The 22,611-nt window shown below is 36.0% G+C and overlaps 1 protein-coding gene across 6 annotated transcripts in view; it reads left to right on the top strand.

Annotated features, from left to right (window-relative positions):
* Positions 1 to 22,611, top strand: part of l(3)mbt (lethal (3) malignant brain tumor) — a 79,270-nt gene that overhangs the window by 24,284 nt on the left and 32,375 nt on the right. For 3 of the 6 annotated variants that reach the window (XR_011702648.1, XM_071595579.1, XM_071595575.1), the window contains exons 1-6: positions 2,307 to 2,409; positions 2,617 to 3,395; positions 11,553 to 11,748; positions 14,471 to 15,026; positions 15,732 to 15,951; positions 18,341 to 18,509. Coding sequence is in view for 5 of the 6 variants with exons in the window: in XM_071595579.1 (XP_071451680.1) it covers positions 2,625 to 3,395; positions 11,553 to 11,748; positions 14,471 to 15,026; positions 15,732 to 15,951; positions 18,341 to 18,509 (1,912 nt within the window). In the remaining variant the exon portion in view is untranslated. Of the gene's footprint in view, positions 1 to 2,306; positions 2,410 to 2,616; positions 3,396 to 11,552; positions 11,749 to 14,470; positions 15,027 to 15,731; positions 15,952 to 18,340; positions 18,510 to 22,611 lie in introns of those variants that run through there. The other 3 variants (XM_071595578.1, XM_071595577.1, XM_071595576.1) reach the window with 3 other exon arrangements.

Below are 22,611 nucleotides of genomic sequence, written 5' to 3'. Positions count from 1 at the left end.
GAAAGACTGCTTGAAGTACATGTGTAGCCTAATGTGTATGTGAAATTTGGAGAAAAAAATGTTCTAGTTTAGGAGATATTGTGAAGTACTTTGTGTTTTTTCGTGTGAGATGACGTCTGAGGTGAGGTAATTGGGCCCTGGTTACTAAACTAGGCCAGGAGCATGGGGTAAGCGAAAGACTGCTTGAAGTACATGTTTAGCTTAGGGTGTATGGTGAAAATTAGAGAAAAAAATGTTCTAGTAAAGGAGATATTTTTAAATTCTTAGAAAATCAGCTGAGATAACCCTTTGCCGTGGGCCAAGTTCAGTGTCGTGTCGTAGTCACTTTTAATCGGCCCTGGCTACTAAACTAGGCCAGGAGCATGGGGTAAGCGAAAGACTGCTTGAAGTACTTGTGTAGCCTAGGGTGTATGGTGAAAATTAGAGAAAAAAATGTTCTAGTTTAGGAGATATTCTGAAGTACTTTGTGTTTTCACGTGTGAGATGACGACCGGGGTGAGGTAATTGGGCCCTGGTTACTAAAGTAGCCCAGGAGCATGGGGTAAGCGAAAGACTGCTGAAAGAACATGTGTAGCCTATGGTGTATTGTGAATATTAGAGAAAAAAATGTTCTAGTTTAGGAGATATTGTGAAGTACTTTTTGTTTTTTCGTGTGAGATGACGACTGAGGTGAGGTAATTGGGCCCTGGTTACTAAACTAGGCCAGGAGCATGGGGTAAGCGAAAGACTGCTTGAAGTACATGTTTAGCTTAGGGTGTATGGTGAAAATTAGAGAAAAAAATGTTCTAGTAAAGGAGATATTTTTAAATTCTTAGAAAATCAGCTGAGATAACCCTTTGCCGTGGGCCAAGTTCAGTGTCGTGTCGTAGTCACTTTTAATCGGCCCTGGCTACTAAACTAGGCCAGGAGCATGGGGTAAGCGAAAGACTGCTTGAAGCATTGGTGTAGCCTAGGGTGTATGGTGAAAATTAGAGAAAAAAATGTTCTAGTTTAGGAGATATTCTGAAGTACTTTGTGTTTTCACGTGTGAGATGACGACCGGGGTGAGGTAATTGGGCCCTGGTTACTAAAGTAGCCCAGGAGCATGGGGTAAGCGAAAGACTGCTGAAAGAACATGTGTAGCCTATGGTGTATTGTGAATATTAGAGAAAAAAATGTTCTAGTTTAGGAGATATTGTGAAGTACTTTTTGTTTTTTAGTGTGAGATTACGACCGAGGTGAGGTTATATGGCCCTGGTTACTAAACTAGGCCAGGAGCATGGGGTAAGCGAAAGACTGCTTAAAGTACATGTGTAGCCTAATGTGTATTGTGAAAATTAGAGAAAAAAATGTTCTAGTTTAGGAGATATTGTGAAGTACTTTGTGTTTTCTCGTGTGAGATGACGACCGATGTGAGGTTATTGGGCCCTGGTTACTAAACTAGGCCAGGAGCATGGGGTAAGCGAAAGACTGCTTAAAGTACATGTGTTGCCTAGGGTGTATGGTGAAAATTAGAGAAAAAAATGTTCTAGTTTAGGAGATATTGTGAAGTACTTTTTGTTTTTTCGTGTGAGATTACGACCGAGGTGAGGTTATATGGCCCTGGTTACTAAACTAGGCCAGGAGCATGGGGTAAGCGAAAGACTGCTTGAAGTACATGTGTAGCCTAATGTGTATTGTGAAATTTGGAGAAAAAAATGTTCTAGTTTAGGAGATATTGTGAAGTACTTTGTGTTTTTTCGTGTGAGATGACGACCGAGGTGAGGTAATATGGCCCTGGTTACTAAACTAGGCCAGGAGCATGGGGTAAGCGAAAGACTGCTTGAAGTACATGTGTAGCCTAATGTGTATTGTGAAATTTAGAGAAATAAATGTTCTAGTTTAGTAGATATTGTTAAGTAATTTCTTGTTTTTGGTATGAAAGGGCGACCCTTTGGACTGCACTGGGCCCTGGATGCTACATTAGCAGATATTGTCGAAAACGTTTTCGTTAGGACCTCATAGTTTTTGCTATGAAAGACGACTTCCCGCTTGGGCTAACTTCAGTGTAGAGTTCTTTCTAGGGCCCTATATCGTTTACTACATAATTCATCCCGGTCTTACAATTGCAAGTGGTTACAGGGAGTATCACTGATTTTAGTGTGTCCGTTGTAGTCGGATTATTGCAATGGTTTAGGGGATTTACATAGTTATGTCTTGCATAAATATTTACGTTGGTATGACTGAAAAATCCAGAGCTTCAACGGCCGGTGGATAGTCGTGGGCTAGCTCGTCGTGGGCCAAGTTCAGTTAAGTCAAAAACAAAGCAATGCGGTAAACCGAAAATGTTTCTGTCTTGCGTTGGTCCCTTCAAATCACATTCAAACTTCCATTTTTAAGTGTTAGGTACAATTTTAGCAATAAATGGGCTTCACATTTGTTAATCAAAGAGTACGTAGATATATTAATATATATCTTCCGTGTTTTTGAAAGTACGAAAATTACTGAAATAATATTTTTCGAGTACTTCAATATTTGAGATTTCAAGGCATTTTTTTTCGTCCATTTATTTTTATTCTTCTGCAATATTTATTGGTGCATTCTTTTGAAAATTCTTGTTTAAAATGTAATATTACAAGTATTTTTTGTTTTCATTAGTTGGACAAATGGAGCCCAATTATTTGGGAACGCCCATTGTAACATCTGTCCTGAATTCTGCCAGAGAAACAACAGTTACCGTTGTAGTTTCAACTCAAGAATCTGCTATTCCAAGTGTAGAAGAAGGACAAGAATGTAGAATGGACAAGAAATCAGCATCAGATATGGTACCTACTTCTCAAATACTGCAAAAAAATGTAGATAGTGTATTACAGCACACTCCCAGTCGTGCCCACAAAATTGATGCGTCGACCACAATGGGAGTTATGCCATCATCTCTGTCCGTTCCTCCTGTTCAAGTACCTGCGACTCCGCTTAAATTGCAGCAGCTGCTTACGCAGAGTCATCAGCAATCTGCACAAGGGGATAGTCCTGTTGTCGTCCAACTGCCAGTCTCAGCTCCTCCCTGTGGTTCCAGTGATCCATCGACAATCACCTTACCATCTTCTTTACCTTCTGTATTGCATACCTCGGGTTTGACGACACAGCCTGTTGTGGTACAGGTTGGACAAGGCAGACAACAAGTCACCTGTGTGCCAAACTCACAGACTGTAGGGATTTCCGGACAGCGCAATCAAGAGTGCCATCTGTTGCAGCCTCACACTGGGCTCATGCCGTCTGTTGTCGTGCAGGTTGCTAAAGGAGGACAGAAAGTAGTTCCCTCTCCAGTTGTTACCCAGTCAGGCGCCAGAGTGTTGCCCATTCTTCCATTGTACCTGCAACCAGCTGGAGGAGGTAGCTCCGGTGGTCTGACTGCCGTCATGAATCCTATGCCTCAGGTAACTAACCTATATAAATGTGCATTGTAATGTACGTAATACTTTTTCGTTCCTTCTCATAAATGCTCATTTTCAATAGGGTGTTGCCTACCAGTAGTACTTTTCACTCCATGAAATTAAAGAACACATCTGGTAGAGGGAGACATTGTTGAAATCAGCCTTTCCTTCATCAAAATTTATCAATTTCTTCTCTTAGCTTGATTATGTCTTTCGTATGCTTTTATATGCCCTTAATTATGTATAATTTCTCTTGCTAACATGTTTGGAACAGAATATTTTATGATATTATAAAGTATCTTTAATTCTTGAAGGTGAACAAGTTAGTCAGGACATTTTAAGTATTATTGTGAAAGAATGGTCAGATTATCTCTGTGTTTATATTTTATATTGGGGAATTAATGTATATGCTATTAATATGTACAATATGGTGGCATATTTAGACAAATAGGAGTTATATTCTCCTGCATTGAAAAACATTTTTCTCTGTTCCATTTATTAGCTGCTGTTTAAATGTTTTTCCGAGTCTTTCTCAGCACGGAAACCTTGTGTGCAATACAAATAATGCAACTGTTAAACGTGACTTAAAACATCTATCATTCGAGAATCTATAGTGTTATCCAAATGCTGTTAATTTGTTCTCATTTTGAGAAAGGGTATGGAGGTAAGATGAATTATTTTATTTTTTTTTCAACTGCTATTGAGATATTATTTCTGGGGGCCAAAGAAATACCATATCATTAGCTTTTGAAATCCCCGCAAAAATAATTTTTCTGTTAGGCCAAAATCAGGGGTCTTTTTCACATGCTACTGGTATGCTAAAAACATTTAATGTATGTGCTCAAATTTCTTTCCGTTTCAATTTGTTTTTTTTTTTTAAGTTAAAGCTATAAAATTCTATTATAGCTTTTTATGTAGTTGTCATAACTTTAATAGTTTTCAGGATTATTAAATTTTATATTAAGGAAAACTTGGAAGCTACTTTAAGAGAAACTGAAAATTGAGCATAGTGCATCCCTTTTACAGTATTGAAAAAGTAATCACGGGTGAATTATTAATATGTAAGTTTAAGGTGGTGATTGATGATTTTATGCTATCCTTCAAACACAAACAAGATGCACATTTGCTTTGATAATATGACATTTGGGCAATAATCTTATAAAATAAGGCTCATGGAATTTAATAATGCCATTGTTGAGGAAAGTGAATGCATTGAAATTTGTTTCAATTTATTCATTTAGATTTACATCTATGGTGAGTATTATCATATCATCATGCAGGATCAACTTTAAATTTACACATGCACAATAATGATAAACTGCAATGAAACAAAAATAATGAGAATTTAAATAACATTGGTAATAATTAAAATGTTTACTGATTCCTATATGACACGTTTCTAACAAGTGTGGAAAAGTCACATTGTCTGCTCATGTTCTTCGCAGGCATCACAAACTGGAAATTACAGAGTGAGCATGTATCTCAAAATAAAAATATGAGTAAGTGTACAGAGTTACACCAATAACTGGGGTTGCGAACAGTAGCAGGAGATTTTCATAGTTATTTATGAAGAAAATCATTTACTCAGAGAAAGGGACGTGAATTCATCAACTGTATAGCATTGATTATCACGAAGGAATTGATATAGTTTAGACTAAAATTAAATAAAATATCTATTTCTCTTAATTTTCTTGGTAGTGCTTTCAAGAATTTCACACCTGTTACAACCTCTTGTGCTATGCTTAGGTACATGAGTTTTGGTTTTCAGAGTGAACATGGCTTTGTTTTGCTGCACAAAGATTATAGTATAGAATATATGCAAACAGGGAAGAGTTAAAATGTTGAATCCTTTAACGTAAGGTCTACAACTGCTTGCCCTTGGAAATTTCCTAGGTTTCTTGCTGCCCATTTTTTTAGTCTAAAGAGGTGCATGATATTAGTGCCCCTACAGGGCATTGTCATATTTCAGTCTACTGTTAATAAAAGCATAATAGACTGAGAAAGCAGTAATTAATTAATTTCAAGGAAGCATAATGTGTTTCCAATGCTATACGATTGTGGTAGCGGCTGAGTGAGATGCACAATCTGGGTCATTGTAGAATTGGAGGCTTATGAGTTTTAGAGTTGTCAAATGGTGTAAAAATTGGTCTTTATATATTTAATGCATTATATTACTACAGATTATTATTAGACAGAGCAGAAGGAAGAAGAATTGAAGTGAGTACATGTTTTGAGGTTACTTACAAGTGCGGAGTACTATCAAAGAGCCGTTATAATCGAAAGTGTTTGCGCTGGGCATTATATTTTGAAATAGTTTGATTCTTCTAGTATCCCAGATCAACTGTTTACGGTGGCTAAGTATAATGCTTCGGAGAAGTCTGGGGAATGTTTCACTAACCCAGCGAGGAAATTTCAAACGCGTGCTTGACCGGATTTAAGCACTGCACCCTGTATATATGTAAGGAAAAGGGATAGGAACACAGAAAGGATGAGCACAGGAATGGTAAGGAAGGTGAAAACAAGCAGATCACGAGCGTGAAAAAGTTAACTTCCTGTGTTTGTCCTTTATGTGTGTTCCTATCCCTTTTCCTTATCTATATTTAAATGTAAACAATAATGAGTTTGCCATGTGGTGGGTTTTCGTGTATGAATGTGTATAGCCACAAACACAGTAATCAACCCAAAGGTCGGTTTGGTAAGTGATGTTTGAGTTCACCCAGTACTAAGCCCGACAGCATGTGAAAATCACACATCAAGTCTAATGTTCTATGCACATGCATTTAAATAATTTAAAAAATATTTTTAAAAAGATTAATTAAATTAAAAATAATTTAAGTGTTAAAAATAGAATAATATGTAAACCTAGAATTAGCTCTCCTATGTCTTTTTAACATTGCCACCTCCTCCCCCCAGGATAATTCTTCCCACTAGCTAACACCTTCCTCTTAACAACTAATTACTGATTATGAATGGCCATCTGTTAAACGCCCCCCCCCCCCCCAGTATTCCCTTGTCTCCTTACTGTCAGTGACTCTTTGTACTCTGATTGAAAAAATGGGAGATTCATGTGATGAATGAAATTAATGTGCGTATGTATATATAATGTATGTACAGTATTTATGTTTTATAACTCAGCCTTAGCAATTGGTCCATGCAAATTTCATAATTGGCCAATTTTTTTTTCTCTTAAAGAAAAAAAGGTTTATTTGTGTATTTTGTGCTAGGGTAAGAAAAAGTCATAGGAAAATTGTAGTCAAGTTCAAGACACTGTCTCAGGCATTAATTAGTGGAAGTCTTTCATAGTAATCCAGTAACCCAAAGATGTTGCCTTGCAGCAAAACCAAGGTCGTGGAAAATAAAAATTTTAGTGGAACCTTGGAAGTTAGTCTTCCCTCATTTACTCCAGTCACCAAGTGGTTAAACAGGTGTCATCTTTTATGCACAGTTGCTTCTAATTCAATGATAGGTTATTAGGTTGATACATTACGATATAGTTACATTCAAGTTTTGCATGATTTTGTGAATCACAACCTGTGGAATTTTGAACTCTACCATCACCGTTTTCCTGAATTTTATGCAAATTGATCAATATATATGTGCTGCAATTCCCCTGCCCATACTTATCACCATAAAACTAGATAGTTGCCTATTATAATAGTGCATATTTCTTCAGTAGTTACCCATCACTAGCAGTTACTACCTTTGCCATTTGTGTTGCTACACATGATTGAATAGGGTTGATCAATACCAGGCTAATTTAATAATCCAGAGCTTTATCAACCCTGTTTGATGAAGTATAGAAGAAGATAGGCAGTTACCAAAATATATTTAGTGTGAGTGCACATTTGCCTTTTCATGTGATGCTAAGGGGACTCCTCAGATTCTTCCAAATTGTCTTTTTCTTTTAAGCGAAAACACTCATTCAAACTTGCACTTGATCATTCATTGTTCTCCACAATTGATGGGCATGTGCAGGTAGTGACAGGGGGAGGTGGCCGATCCACTGGGCGTGCCTGTGGGATCCCCACCTCATCATCCTCTTCTCAGACTCATGGTGGAACATCGGCTGCTGCGGAGGCAATTGTGAAAAAGAAGAAGCCGATTGCCCCGACGCCGACCCACTTCCTGCCCCTCTCCTTGCCCCTGCCCCTTCCATTGCCCATGCCGTTGAGTAGCACGCAAAGCCAGCAGGGGCAGCCAGGGCGGATGAGTGGCTGCACTGATCCACCCCCCATCCCCCACACAACGGCTGCTGCAACCACCACCACGTTTGCTTACGTGGGCACCATCATAGAGGGGGCAAGTGGAGGGGCAAGGGGTGGAGGGGTTAGGGGAGGGGATGATGGCACCGTTGGATCGATACCCCCTCCCGGTTCAAAGGTGCCCAAATTTGTCTCGAGTATTGCCTTAATAATTTTGGTGTGTAGTTGCCACCTGCCTGAACTCGTGCCCTAGTGTGTAACTCCTTCGGCTGTGGATAGCTTTTGGTTTTTTTGGTTAATATTTGCTTTATGTATTTAAGGAGTGTGATGAAAATCAGATGGTTTAGGATTGACTGTTTATTTTCCAAAGAGTTATATTCAGTTAATTAATTGGCAAAAAAAATGGTTTTTAACAAGGTTTATGAAAAGTATAGTTAGTTACTCTTTCATAGCAGCACTTTATACCCATCTAGTCAAATCTGTGTAGTTGAGACTAATTGTTTTGATAGAAATGGTTATGTTGGATGAATTCTCCTTGAGAGTAATCATTGTTATTAAGAGATCTCATTGCTTTTATTTACCTTCAGATTGGTTTCATTTGTTGTAACATTTTAATTTTAGTTTTTCCTTAAGAGTGTATTGATATTATGGGAGTGAAAAATTATAGTTGTTGGTAATTTTTATTCACTTTAACTCAGGAAATTGATAGATATTGGACCAATTATATATATTATATCCTTCAGCGATACCTTAAAGAAAGGGTGGGTGATAATTTATTACAAATCAATCTTATAGCATTTTAGGATTTTACTACAGCCTGAGAGTTTCGACTGAAGCTATTTAAGTTTATTTTTATCTCCATAAGTTTACTGTTGGCGGTTCTGGCAGCAATGGTGCCTGGCTTGCTCTTAAATATTGTTGAAAAATCAGCAGAGTAACTAGGTAGCTGTAACAAATATGTTGGTGCTTAAAAGCTTACGTTAATCCTGTGGACCATGTGCAAGGATTAAAGAGAAAAATGTTACTTATTATTCAAGTGTGGATTAAGTTTCAGATTTTGCATTTAGGTATTCTGCTTCGTTGATGTAAACAAAGGATGTCTTTATTGCATGATAATGAAGTATGTTCGTTCAGTCAGTATTAACATTTGCTTATCACAGCATTAAATGCATGATAGCAAAGTATGCTTGTTTTGCTTGATTTAATGTATTATTTATAGGTTTGCTTCTAGATAATTATCAATTATGCTTGGTGGCTTGAAATTTTAAAGTAATTTTTATGTTCACATGTGTGCACATAATTTATTTTAACTATATTATCCCAGATGAAGCTTATTGTATGCTTGGAGTTGATGTGAAAAATGTAACCTTTTCCTCCATCTTATGAAATATATATTCAGTTAGCATGTTCCATTTTTAAGGGTGGCTTTGTTAAGAAATCTTCTTCATTCAAGTGTATCATCAAGATGCTCAAGAGATAGAAAGTTGTGGAAATTCAGGTCACATCAATATTACAAAATTGCTTCTTCTAGTTGCTGTGATGAGAAATTTTTTAATTTTCACCATTAGCTACTGCTTTACTGCCATGAATCCTTGTTTCTTGGTTTTTTTAAATGGGAATAGGTTTAGATGATTTTTTAGAATATAGTGTAATAGATGCAATTTTCAATTTTGTCTTTGTTTGTATATTTTATCCCAAATTTTGTAAAATTTTGCCCAAATGTGGAATTTATTTCAATTCTTATTTTAATTGTCAGTTTAACCCAAAAAAAGTAACAGAATAGAATATTGTAAAATCATTTATGTTCATTGATTCGGCAACTCTGCTTCTATTCATGTGATGGGAATAGAAACATTTTCTTAATGCTAAAATCCTCCAGTGGGGTAAGAGATGATTCAACATGTGTTAAGCAGCCATTCTGTAATTATTTTATTGTTGTTCCTGAGAGTAAAATGTATTGAACTGGGATATTTGGAAAAACTGTCATTCAGTATAATTTTTGTGAAAATATATACCCGTCTCATCCATCAATAATGATATGCTTGTATCATATGATGATGTGCTTTCAAAGGTCACAAGGGGAAGTGGTATAATTTTTTACTTCATGCCTCAACCATTGACCTTTGCCAGGAATTGTCTATCCTGATTTTGATGGATATTTTTTTGTCTCTTTCCTTTAGAAGCTAAATCTTTTACATGAAAATCATTCCATATTATAGCTGTATTCACTTTCAGTCCCTCAAACTTCATTCTCTTTTTGAAATTATGATATAGGAGCAATGCTTTTAATGCTCCTCAGTGTAAGTTTAAAAATATAAGGTTTTTTAGATATGAACAGGTCATGCTATATCAGGAATATGATTTTTATAAATTTATTTCTTTATGCACCACAAGCATTAAGGACAAAGGGATTTTGGAAAAAAGGGTTACAGTTAGAAGAAAAGGGAAATGTCTAAAAGCTGGAGGAGGGATGCAAATTTAACAAAGATGCAATGAAGAGAATGGTTGTGTCTTGGACAGTATAATGAATCAATTGTCAGTGAAAGCAGATGGGGGTAGCTGTCACTCTGAGACAACCTATCTGCACGTCCCAACTCCTTTATCCACTTCCACTAACCTTTGATTCGTTATATTTCGTCCATATCCACCCATTGTTATGCATGTCAATTATCTCCTCTGTCTCGCTCATCCGTACTAAATGATGCCATCCCCTTTCCCCCCTGTTATCTCATTCCATGGCTATTCATTTATTCGGTCATGTTTTTGTATCAAGTCCCAAAATGATAGAAGTATTTTCCAGCTGAGGGAAGCCTTTGATTGCATGATACTGTGTTCATGAAACGATTAACTTTAATTAAAAATTTAAAAAATTAAAAATATAATAAAACATATTATTGAGTATATAACTAATATCTTAATGGGAATGTTTCTTGCTGGGTTGGCTCTTGAGGTGAAACAGCATTTTAAAAAGAGAAAGAAATTAGTATTATTCATCTAGATGATCATTTACTTTTAATACTCTATAGAATGCGAGTGTCATTGGAAGGATGTTAATATGAAGTACTTTTGATTTTGATGTTGTAATGCTAATGTGTATATAATTGTAATTCATTTGAATGATTATGTTTTGAAATTTGGCTTCAGCTCACCCTTTTAATCCTGTTATTTGTTTATTTGCTTGTATATTGCATTTTTTTTGAACACTTTGAATTAATTAACATGAACATAGTGGCCATAGTATGTAGTTTCCTGTGTGCACAACTGATGAAATTGTAAATACTAATGCCAATTGCTGCTTTCACTTGGAATATATTCTGCATGGAAGAAATTTTGCTGGGCATGTTCATTCACTGAAAATTTGAACTTCCATATTAATGAAAGGTAGCAACTTTATTGTGATTCCCTAATTCTGTCAATTCAAATGTGTGGTTAATTAGTTCCCTCATTGTTCAGCCAAGGGTTATAAGAGAATTGGATAGATAAAAGATGAATCCGATATCAGGTACTGAAATATGTTGACACTCGCATGTGTTGAAGTGCACAAGGATGCTTCGTTTTACTTGTGTAATTACTTGTTAGTTTTTTAATGATGAACTGTTCAGATATTTAAATTTGTTGACACATCCGTGGGAATGTTTGCTCCCAGCAGTTAGCTCACCTGATATGAACTGGGTAATTGAGGATTTACCAGTTTTATATCTTTTTTCTTTTTTATCTTAAACATGTTTGAAAATTTAGCTTGCATTTTGTGATGCATGATGTTTGCTGAAAATTGTTTTTGATAATCAAATACAGAATCATGACCTTATTTTTTATAGTATGCTGTAGGCCTGTGGTACTGTCTGTGCTTTGAATATAAGTATTCTTGATATCATTTGGTATTTTAAAGGTGCATGATCTCTGAGGAATTTTCTGCTCAAAATGAAGTAATCTCTCATCTATCATTCTATGGTTTCAGGTTCTCTTGGCCCCTTCTTTGTCTGTCCTTCCTCATCGTGGTCCCACGAATTCCAGTGGCAATATGCCAAGTGGAGCAAGATTACTTCTTCCCATGGGCAGTAGTAATCCTCCGGCACCAGCTACACCAAGTACAATTAATCTTAAAATAAGCAATGGACAAATCCAGTCCAGTGATAACCCATCCGCAATTAATGGCAAGTACCCTTTCACTTATTGAAAGTTAATGAAAATGATTTGCAGTTCCAATTACATAGTGCACCCCAGATATCAAAATCATGGTCAGCCTCATTGGGAAGTAATGTGTTCATGTTAGAATACCATTTTATACACTTTATTTATTTTGTTTTTTGTATTTTTGTAATTGTATAAATTGTATAAATACAATTTATACAATTTATATATATATATATATATATATATATATATATATATATATATATATATATATATATATATATATAAATATATATAAATATATATATATATATATAAATATATATATATAAATATATATAAATATATATATATATATATTTTTATATATATATATATATATACTATATATATATATATATTTATGTATATATATATATATATATATAATACACAGTAACACACAATATAGAAACACAAAAAAAGAGAACACTCACACGTATTTTCTTGATATTTCGACGGAAACAATCCATCTTCCTCTGAAGATATAGAAGTAATGACTGCTGGAATTGTTGAGGTGAGGGGTGCGAGAGAAAGGGAAGGGGGCCAGGGGAAGGGGAGAACGGGAGGTGAAGGAGGGGTGAAAGGAATGGTTGGGGAGAGGAAAGGGAGAGGGAAGGGGCGGAAGTAACAATTTTAGCCCACTCCCATCAGTGAAGGACATTGAGGCCCGGATGCTGATAGGCCATACAGATGTAAATGAATGCCATTTCAAGAGTTTTTAATTCTATAGGGTTATCGGATGTGGGAAGGGACGCTAGGACGGAAACATTGTAACACTGGTTGAAGGGGGTATTATGATGGGAAGCATGTTTAGGGATGGGGAGACCCGCGGACGGGGAGGAGGGATTGCACGAGGCGCGGTGGTTATTAATCCTAATGTTAAGTGGTGTGGAACATTGGCCTATGTAGAAGGACGGGCAGAGTTTACAGGTAAGAAGATAAACAACATTCTTGGAAGTGCAAGAGGAATAGGGGAAGGGCGGGAGAGAGTTAAATGGTGGGATGGAGTGGGGTGGAGTGGTGAAAATAGGGCAGGTTTTGCATCTTGCTCGATGACATGGAGTGGGTATGGCTCTGGGGGTGTGAGGGGATTTTGAGAGTGGCCTGGTGGATTTGAGGATATCTGCTAGGTTGGCGGGACGTTTGAAGGTGACAGAGGGGCAATTGGGGAGAAGGTTGGAGGAAGTGTTGTGATTTTTGAGGATGGGGAATAGGTCTTTGAGGATGAATTTGAGAGACTGAATGCCTGGGAAGTAGGTAGTACAGATTGAGAGAGGCTGGGAGTCGGTGGTTGACCCAGGCTTGGGGGTGTAGGAATGTTTAAGTATTTTTTTATGGAGGAGAGAATCAAGGTATCCTCGTTGGAGGAAGGAGTGGTGAAGGTTGTTAAGGTATTTGTTAAGGGATTCGGGATGGTTCGGGATGGTGTATATATATATATATATATACACACACATACATAAATATATATATATATATATGCACATATATATACACATATATATATATATGCACATATATATACATATATATATATATATATATGCACATTTTTATACATATACAAAAGGGATAGGAACACGTATAAAAGGCAAACACAGGAGAGGTAGGGAAGGCAGAATCGAGCAGATCACAAGTGCAAAAATACTTCCTTGACTGAGACTTGAACCATAAATCTTTTGACTTGCTGGGCCAATGCTCTAACCACTTCTTGAGCTTTCATATATATATATTATACATGTATATATTTTTTCCCGGTGGTTTGGCCACCAAAAATTTGGAATACATGTGAGTTTCATTTTATATGTTTCTCTGTGTTTTTGTTTGTTAGTCCTATGTCGCTTCTTTTAATTTATTACTCACATCTGCGTGACTTTCCTTCAAGATATACACATGTATATATATGTCAATGGAAAACCTCACAAACATGATTTCCAAGCTTCTGCGTCCAGATAATGCGGAAAAAATGGTTATAAAGAAGCGTTCATCATTTTTTATTTTGTTTAGCCTAACTACCTTCTGGCAAATAGTAGGGATTAAAAAGATAAAAGGTGAAAGAAGTGGAGAGAAATATAAAAAAGAAGATGTTATCTGCTTTCTATGCCATTTTCTGCAATTACAAAAGTGATCTTTTTTAATTTTGTACTCTGCTGCAAGGCAACAACTTTCAGCAGCATGGATAATTCTTCACCTAAAAAAATATTGGAGCATGCATGAAACATTTCTAAACTTGGTGACACAAAACTCACCTTTGTCAAGGTTTATGGCACATTGGTTTGCCTTTTGACAAAGGTGTGTGCCAGTAACTGGAGTCCATATCAATAAGAAACATTTATGAGTGTCTTCATATACCTTCTCAGTCAATTGCTGTTGGGATTTTTGGCATTATCATTTTATTTGTTGAAATAATAGATATCTACAAACAATTTCCTAATTGTCTGATTATTTCTTAGATGCTCCCCAGAAAATTCCTGAATAATCTTCTTCCCACTTTGTGGTAAAAAAATTGTCTTCCTTATACTTTTAGTAGAAAATGTTTTTTTTTAAGGGAGGCATATTTTGAGTAAATTGTGAATTGTGAAAATATGCTGTGTGTGTAAATTTTGTGTTAATTTCCAACCCATGTGCTTACATATTTTAAAATGTGATGTTGCCATGCCAAACAGAAATGATAAATCTTCATAATGATTTATTCCCCAGCTTTGAAGGAAACGCGGCCCATAAGCATTAACCCTCAGCTGATGGGAGGTTCCTTGCCAAAGGAAGCGTCACCCCCTGAAATGCCTTCAGTGCCCATTCCATTCCCAGCTGTCACACAGTCAGCTGGAGGACTCCTAGGGAAACAGGATCGATCGCCAAGGGCCATGCCAAGTTATGTGCCAACCCACGTGACGACCACCAGTGCTGCAGCAGGCACAACAATGACTTCGCCAAGACCCCACCCTTCAACTTCCCCTCTCGGATCGCCAAATGCCCAGAGCGAAGTGGAGAAGGCGGCAGGGGAAAGGAAACGCCGCATCAGCCGCGATCTTAGTCGTTGTCTACAGGAAGTGGTAGATGCCTTTGCCTCCGAGGACGAAGCACCTCCACCCCCTCTCCCTTCACCTCCGATGACCCCGTTGGCACCATCACCTGCCTTGACAACTGGCACCATCACAATTACCACGACTACCACCATGACAACAACCACTTCCCATGATATGACACCCACAACGCCTGTTTCTGCGTCGAAGTCATCACCAGTAAAAGAGGAAAGGTGAGAACAGTACTTTTAATTTTCAGTTGGTCACTCTCCAATGGAAGTTCTCTCACTTTCAATCGATACCAGCCTCTTTAGAGGATTGTTCCTTGAAAGTATTTTTGGGCGTAATAAAATAATATGATTGGGAATTGAAGTCATTAAAATTGAACTGATATGTGGGGATGATTGGAATCTTTGGATAATGGTTAATTTTTTGAAAAATATAATATGTAATGGTGTTGTCATTCTCCCTATTTAAGTTATTAAATGATTTGTTTTAATATGTTAATTTTCCCACCTCTTAATCCACATTGTGGTGTGTTTCTGTGTTATCTATTTTTGACATATCTGTAGCTATCTGGCTATCATTGTAAAGAACTTAATAACAGATAATGCCTGACATTACCGGTTTTTTTCTGCCAAAGTTATTCAGTAAAAATAATTTAGGATAAAGGAATCTCTTCTATTTAACTTTCACATTCATGCAAAATGATTCTAACTTACTATATTGGTGGGTGAATACTGTTCACTAAATAATTTATGGCAGTACTTAAAAGACTTTTTATCCAAATATAATTGAGTAACAGTATTAATAAGGCATTGGAAGATATAACTAATATAAATAGGTGAACTGAACTTAGAAAAGGCTGAATCTTCTCTTCCCTAAATTTTATTTTTCATGTTTTGATGCACTCATTATGAAAACTTTCAATTGTGCAGCATTAAAAAACACATTTGCAGTCCCATCGAAGCTAAGGAAGTTGCCAAGACTGAACTTGAAGCAGTGAAACTGGAGGCAGCAAAGAGTGATGGAAGTGAGGAGAGTAAAGGCTTGAAATTTCCACCGAATGTTTCCGACTCTAACCTTGAAGAATTTGATCCAATTAAAGTCCTTGATTGGAGAGATGGTATTGGAACACTTCCAGGAAGTGACCTCAAGGTAAGTGCTGTCGTTGACATTTTAAGGTAATTTGAAACTGCCGAAAATTATAAACTAATCAATTATTTTTTTAAACTTTAATTAGTTTCATTATGGGCTTCAATGACAAAGGTTATTTTTGTCAAAATTTTAAATTTTATTTCTTCTGGGGAAATGTAAAACTTGGAAAGAGAATGAATCTTGATTGCAAGTTTGATTTTCAGATTTAATCCCATGAACACTATGTCCACTCCTGCATTTCTTTATTTGTTTACCAGTAATGTATAGTCCTGTAGTTTATACTGCAAAATTTTTCCATCTTCAGGAATTTTCATTCAATTGACTCCCCGAATATGTAGCTAAATCCATGTGGAACAAACACTTCATTTCTCCCAATTTAGGTTTCCTTTTCACATAAAACATTACTACAGCTGTGAAAGTACCTGCCAAAGTATTACCAGGCCTGAAGTTGTGCGTTATTTGTGGTCCTCTATGCTTTCCACCTCCAAGCATATGAAGAAAAGCTGCTGTATCCTCCGTTGGGTAATGGGAGGCTCATTTGATAGGGGCATCCCGGTCACTAAGTCATAGAATATTCCCAGGGTTCTAATTAATTGTTGTTGTTGATTTAAAAAGTCTATCAAGCTTATGTTATTAGCAACTAGTGTGTCATTTGATAGTTCTTATCTTACTCAAGGCCTCCTGTGCCCTCCTAGTTTCACCACTATTTGTCGATGACTTTATTTATTGACCATATATGGCTAACCCTAAGAAAATTGCTAGTCTCTTTTCCTACTGCCTCTCAAATCTTAAAGTGCAAATTATTATTGTTGCTGATACATCTTTTGTGCTGCCAGTTTTTTACCATATTTACCATCAATTTAAATTCTTAATCTCTTGTTACACATAGAGTTCTTAACTGAACATTAGTAGCTATTCTTGTGTTAAAATCTCTCAATTTAGTCCAGTTCAATGCAAAAAGGTCATTTAGCTGACCTGGGCCATCCTTCTATCCTCCTTTGGTCTCTCAATCATTTTCAGCACATCTTAAGTACGCACCCAATTGTCTGCTCTCGGTAATTCATTAGTATTGACCTTGACCAACTCTATCTCATCTTGTTTTGCAGTACCATGCCATAGCAGTAGAGTGGTATTATAAAAATTACATATAGTTTTAGAACTTCACCTTCAAATTGTTAAATACTTAAAATTTGAACACCAAATCTCTATTTAATAAGGAACAACTGAGAAATTTTATTCTGGCTAGTCAGTGTTTATGATTTTCAGCTTTCAAGAAACTTGAGTATCATAGAATCTTTGGGTTTTGTAAATCCAGGTTTGGATCCTACCAGCTGATTCTGTAAGGCACCATCATTTTGGTAGCAGTTAGGTGGAGAAACAGGTGGAATTCAGAGGAACCTATATGTAATAGTGAGTCTAGAAAACAGCTAAAGTTAAGGGGGCATTTTCGTTAATGGAAGTTGAAAAGAATGCTAGATTTGAAACTAATGGCACTCATTTTAAGACAGCAATTCACTCCACAGTAGATTATTTATTAATTGAGAGACAGCAGGTATTCAAAAGTTGTGTTGGTCTGGTTTTCGACCCAAAGGTCAGTTTGATAGGTGAGAGTAGAGCTCACTTAGCAATAAACCCAAGGATGTGTGAAATTCACTCATCAGATCCTTTCCATTTGTCTCTTGTGGTTTCCTAAGAAGATCTGGTACCTGAAAAATCACACAGCTTGGTTGAAGCTGTGGGTGCTAGAGGCATGTTTGGAATTTGAACCTGGACTCTCCAGTCAATAGTCTGTAGCCTCTAGGCTGTACCTACTGGACTACCATGTCACATCAAGTGTTGTTCGTATGAGTAATATTCAATTTCAATTTTATTAAGCCAAAAGGGGGTCCTCCATTCCTCTTCCCCCCCTTGGGTTCACCTTATATGGAGAATGCAGATATCTAGGTGGAGTACATGGGCAACCAGGTGTAGAAATGGGTAGGAAATCTCACCATCATCTGCAGGACAGTTTAGTTCCATGTTCCATCTCTTTCTTGGATGTCATACATCTTTTTCTCCCTAGAATTTATGTGTAATCTCAAGTTTTGGTTGTCTTTCTTCATCCATTCTTTCCATGTGTTTTTTCCATTGAAGCAGTTTCCTATGTGTAGCGAAATGGATGCCTAAATCCCTGCATACATGATTTAATACCTACTCAAGCATTAAAATAAAAAAAAACCTGGGTTTTGAGACTACTATGATATAGAAATTGGTATCAAGCATTACTTTTGGAAGGGAGGTTATTTATATATTGAAAACCATTTGGTAGAAAATTGCTATTTTCTTTTTCTCTAATGTGGAAAGTTCTCAACCGACTGTTGTGTTATCAAGTAAAATTTTATTTCCATAGTTCCGTTTGAATGAGTTTGGCATAATGGAAATGGTTGAAGAGGAAATGGCTGTTGTGAAGGTGGAAGGCACAGAGGAAATGACTGAAACAAAACTAGAGGCCTTGGGGAGAAGTGGCATTGGGACAGCCTTGCAGAAAAAAGAACAGAATGAAGATACAAGAAAGAGTGGTAAGTTAATCAATCAGTTGCAAAATTGCCTGTGACAAATTAATTATGCATGTGCGACTGTGATGCTGCTCTTCTAAATTACAATTAGTTAGTCAAATAATATATGGACTCTGAACTTAATTTTTTTAAACAAGTTTAATTTTTCCATCTGAAAACTTTTTTGTGAAATTATTCATGTTAATTTTAATGTGAGAAAAACTAATCATTCATGCTTAAATTGTTGATAAAGATTATTTTAGTCTGACTCCAGTACATCATGTACTTGGTGATAATAAATTCAAGTTTTTCACTTTTACTTTGTTGCACTGAAATAATTGGTTGATTAAAGCTTGGAGAAAATGAGAACGTCTACAATAGTACCCAGGGTTTGATTTGGATGCACTCTTCATCTCTTTGATTCCTCTTTCAGAGGAATTTTGTTTGCTAAACTATTGTAATGTTAGTGCATATAAGTTTTTCGAGGACACGCTTGCCATGGATACAATTATTTTAGGCATTCTTTGTGAACTTAGACAATAGCTTGGAGCATGTGTAATTCTTGTTGTACTGGGGAAGGTCATTCTCATTGTGAAGCTGTTTGGTTTCTGTTTTATGCAGCTTAATCATGATTCCTGCTCTTCTTAACACTTCCATATTCTACTTGGCATATGAGTATTTTACTGTTATAAATGCTATTTTTCAAAGAAATCTGATATGTTTGGTAGCATTCTGCAAATTTTCTGTAGTAATTGCCTTGTTTTTGCAAATATTGAGTAGTTTAGATCTATCTAATTGAAAAGCTTAAATAATGTGTATACTCTCAGTTACATGTGGTCATGCTAATTGCTATTTGTTTGTTTAGATTGTTGGTGTTGTGGATTGTGGATGTGATTTATGGATTTTGCCCAATATCTTTCTTCACAGCTTGAGATGATCAGGTGGAAGTTTTGAAATTTTAAAGGCCTTACTCTTCAAATCTGATAATCCATCTCCATTTTCAATTCTTTGCATAGAACTATGCAATTAAATGAATACCATTGTCATTGAATGTGCATTTATCCATTTATTTAGGGTCTTCTATCAGGGTCATTCCATGTCAGATCAAAGACTGCCTACCAATTTTATTAATTCTTTCAGTTAAAATTACCCCAAATATTTCCAAATCAACTAGTTTTGAAAGTATTTTTTATCCTCTGTTACTTTTTGTGTACGAAAAATGATTTGTTTTGCATGGCAATTTGAAAATATTGTCAGAATTTCAAAAAGGCTCTGAAAATAAGGCACCAACTGTAGCTTTAGTAATGGTGAGAATTCAATATATATAATTGCAATGATTTCCATAGTACCTAGAATTAAATAACTGATGAATGGGGATCGGAATGGTGTGTTAGCATGTGTACTGGCTTCCAAACCAGAGGGCCCAGGTTCGAATTTCAAAGGTAGCATGATTTTTTGTTGGTATCCTGATCCCTACTTGGGGTATTATGTGGAGAGTACTTCAAATGGAGTGCATCATCCTTCGGATGGGACATTAAACTGTGGACCGCGTGGCGTTTATCATCAAGAGAAGGCTAATGCCAACGCTGGGTTTCTTTTCACCTTTCTTCCCCATTCCCTGAACATTTTACCCCTGCCATATGACCCACATATCCATAATGGTGTAAATGATCTCAGCCGATAGTCACCTCCCCTATTAACCAATAATAACTGACCAATGCCCTCATTTGGTGATTATCATTTCCCAAGTTCTTCCAACCTCTTTTTGTATCAGAAAAGTTACTGCATGGCTAGGAACTTCATGTAGATATGTGAAAGCTCAAAATGGTTTTTAAACGAATTTGGCTTCTTTGTGATTGAAAAAAAATTTTTAAAAATGAAAGGTTTTTAATATTACTTAAAAGTTAAAAAAAAAATCTTTTGTCAGGTTTTTAAGAGTATGAATTTTTAAAGTTTTTAGAGTGATTGAACAAATTAGAATAGTTGTTATTATTCAGAATTTCTTTTTGATGGTTCATGTCCGACTAAAGTATTTTCAAAACTTGCTCAAAGGCTGAGTTAGTTTGTTATAGCCTTATTGCAATCTTGATTTTTTTTCAAATGATCTTGTGAAATTCAGAATTCAATTCATGAAAGTATTCCATTTGGCCCAGTTTCAACCAAAACAGAAAGTTTGGACAAAACCAGAGGTTACAGTTGGATCAACTTTTGATTGATGCGGAATTATCCACCGCTGTTCTTCTTAGGTTGCATTCTAGCTCACATGGTGGGTATCTCAAGAAGTTTCAAATTTATGAAATTTCAAGTTTTGAAGTTTTCAAACATTATGATTACCCATACCACTTTATGACTCCCTTAAGTGATCTTGCTATGATTCTAAGTGATTGCTATGAAAGCTCTTTCTTTAAGCGCAGAATAATCAAAAACGTTTATTATAATGATCTGTTAACAATTTAATAAGTTAGTGTGAATTTTCATTAATATACGAGGGTGGTCTGAAAATTTTCCGGCCTAACAAAGATACAAGACATTTTTTCTGAAATTTTCTGAGGTCGGTAACTTTTCAGACCACCCTGGTAACAATATTCACAATAGCAGCGGAATGTTTGCTGTTTATTTAAAATAATAAATATATACTTATACTAAATCTGAAGGCTTTCTTGCACCGTGGAGGAGATGGGGACGGATGAAATATTCTAACAAGATCTGGTTAATCTTACATTTCATCATTATGTACATTCTCAACATCATCACATATGTGCATTTCAATTTACAAAATCTTCAGTATCCATGATAAAGAGCTGAAATAACTCATCATTAATGGAAAGAAAGCATCTATGAAAAGTATATCATGTAGTGCTGCGCATTTGAAATTGCTGTGTTCCAAAGAATTCAAATCTCCATTAAAATCTCCTTCGACAAATTTGTGTAGCATAAATTTGACTCAGAAAACTGAATAGCTAGCTTTTATGACAGTAACTGTTACCATTTTTGTCCTAGTGTTGTGCCCTATTCTTTTATATCAAAACCTGGTGTTTTCTAAGAAAAGTGATGGATATTGTTGGGGTTGTATCAATGCAATTTCAATTGACTTCTTGCATTTAGCAATGGCAGCATAGCATCACTAATTCGGTTGGAGTTTCATCTGTTTGTTTAAAGTTGGGCAGGGGGAGTAATGAAATGACTTTAACATTAATATGTATTTCACAATAATTTTATACCCTATTGAAGGAAATGCAACCTAGTCATCGCATTTTCAGTTTTAGTTCAATATCGCATTCAGGAAACAAAAGCCAAAGCTGATAATGGTTTTTTTAAAATAGGAATTTACTAAAGGTAAAGAAGTCCATTAAATATACCTATTTGGAGTTTTTCAAATAATATTCTCTATATTAATCTTATTCTCTCAGTTATTTTATGTTCACTTTGCATAGTTTAAATTAAATTAATTCTATGGTCATTGCTTGCAAAAAGCTCAGCTTGTGACCTAGGTGGTGAACTGTGAGGTTTGCAGACAAAGCGGAATATGAATTGATGCAAAACTGCCAAATGGTTCTTGTGTAAATAGATTTGGTTGTTTATTCTTCACCATCATTTGTTTGAGCCACATTTTATACTTCAATTGCAAGGCATTTGTTAAATGAAGTTAGATGAATAATTTCTAAAAACCTAATGATCCATTAGGACTTATAAGGTCCCTGATTTGGGCCAATTTTTTACCTATGTGCATTGAAAGGAGCACAATTACATGTAATTTCACTCTGTGAGAGCAACGAGTGAAATTAAAGAGGGCTCATGTGAATAATGATGCCAAATGTTCCATTTAGTTGGTAGAGAGCTATAATAAACAATAACTTTTCGTTTATTAACTTTTTAGAATTGGAGGATGCTCATAGACTTGCCAGTGTTGGCTAGGGTAACGTCCTTGCCTGTCAACCCAGAGGTTGTGGGTTCGATTCCCACCTAGGTGGGTTTTTCTCCACTTTGAGCATGGATGTACATAAAAATCTGTAGTGGAAATTACAATTGTTAATTGTCATTTCTCTCCAAATGAAAATAAATAGACTGAAAGGCATCTGTAATTTTGCAGTTTTAGCAGAGTGCGTATAACTTTCAGTTGCAGATA

The sequence above is a fragment of the Hetaerina americana genome, unplaced genomic scaffold (genome assembly GCF_022747635.1).
Source record: "Hetaerina americana unplaced genomic scaffold, ioHetAmer1.1.p SCAF_7, whole genome shotgun sequence".
Taxonomy (NCBI): domain Eukaryota; kingdom Metazoa; phylum Arthropoda; class Insecta; order Odonata; family Calopterygidae; genus Hetaerina; species Hetaerina americana.
Note: the sequence above shows the minus strand (reverse complement) of the source record. Positions and strands in the feature narration are given on the sequence as shown.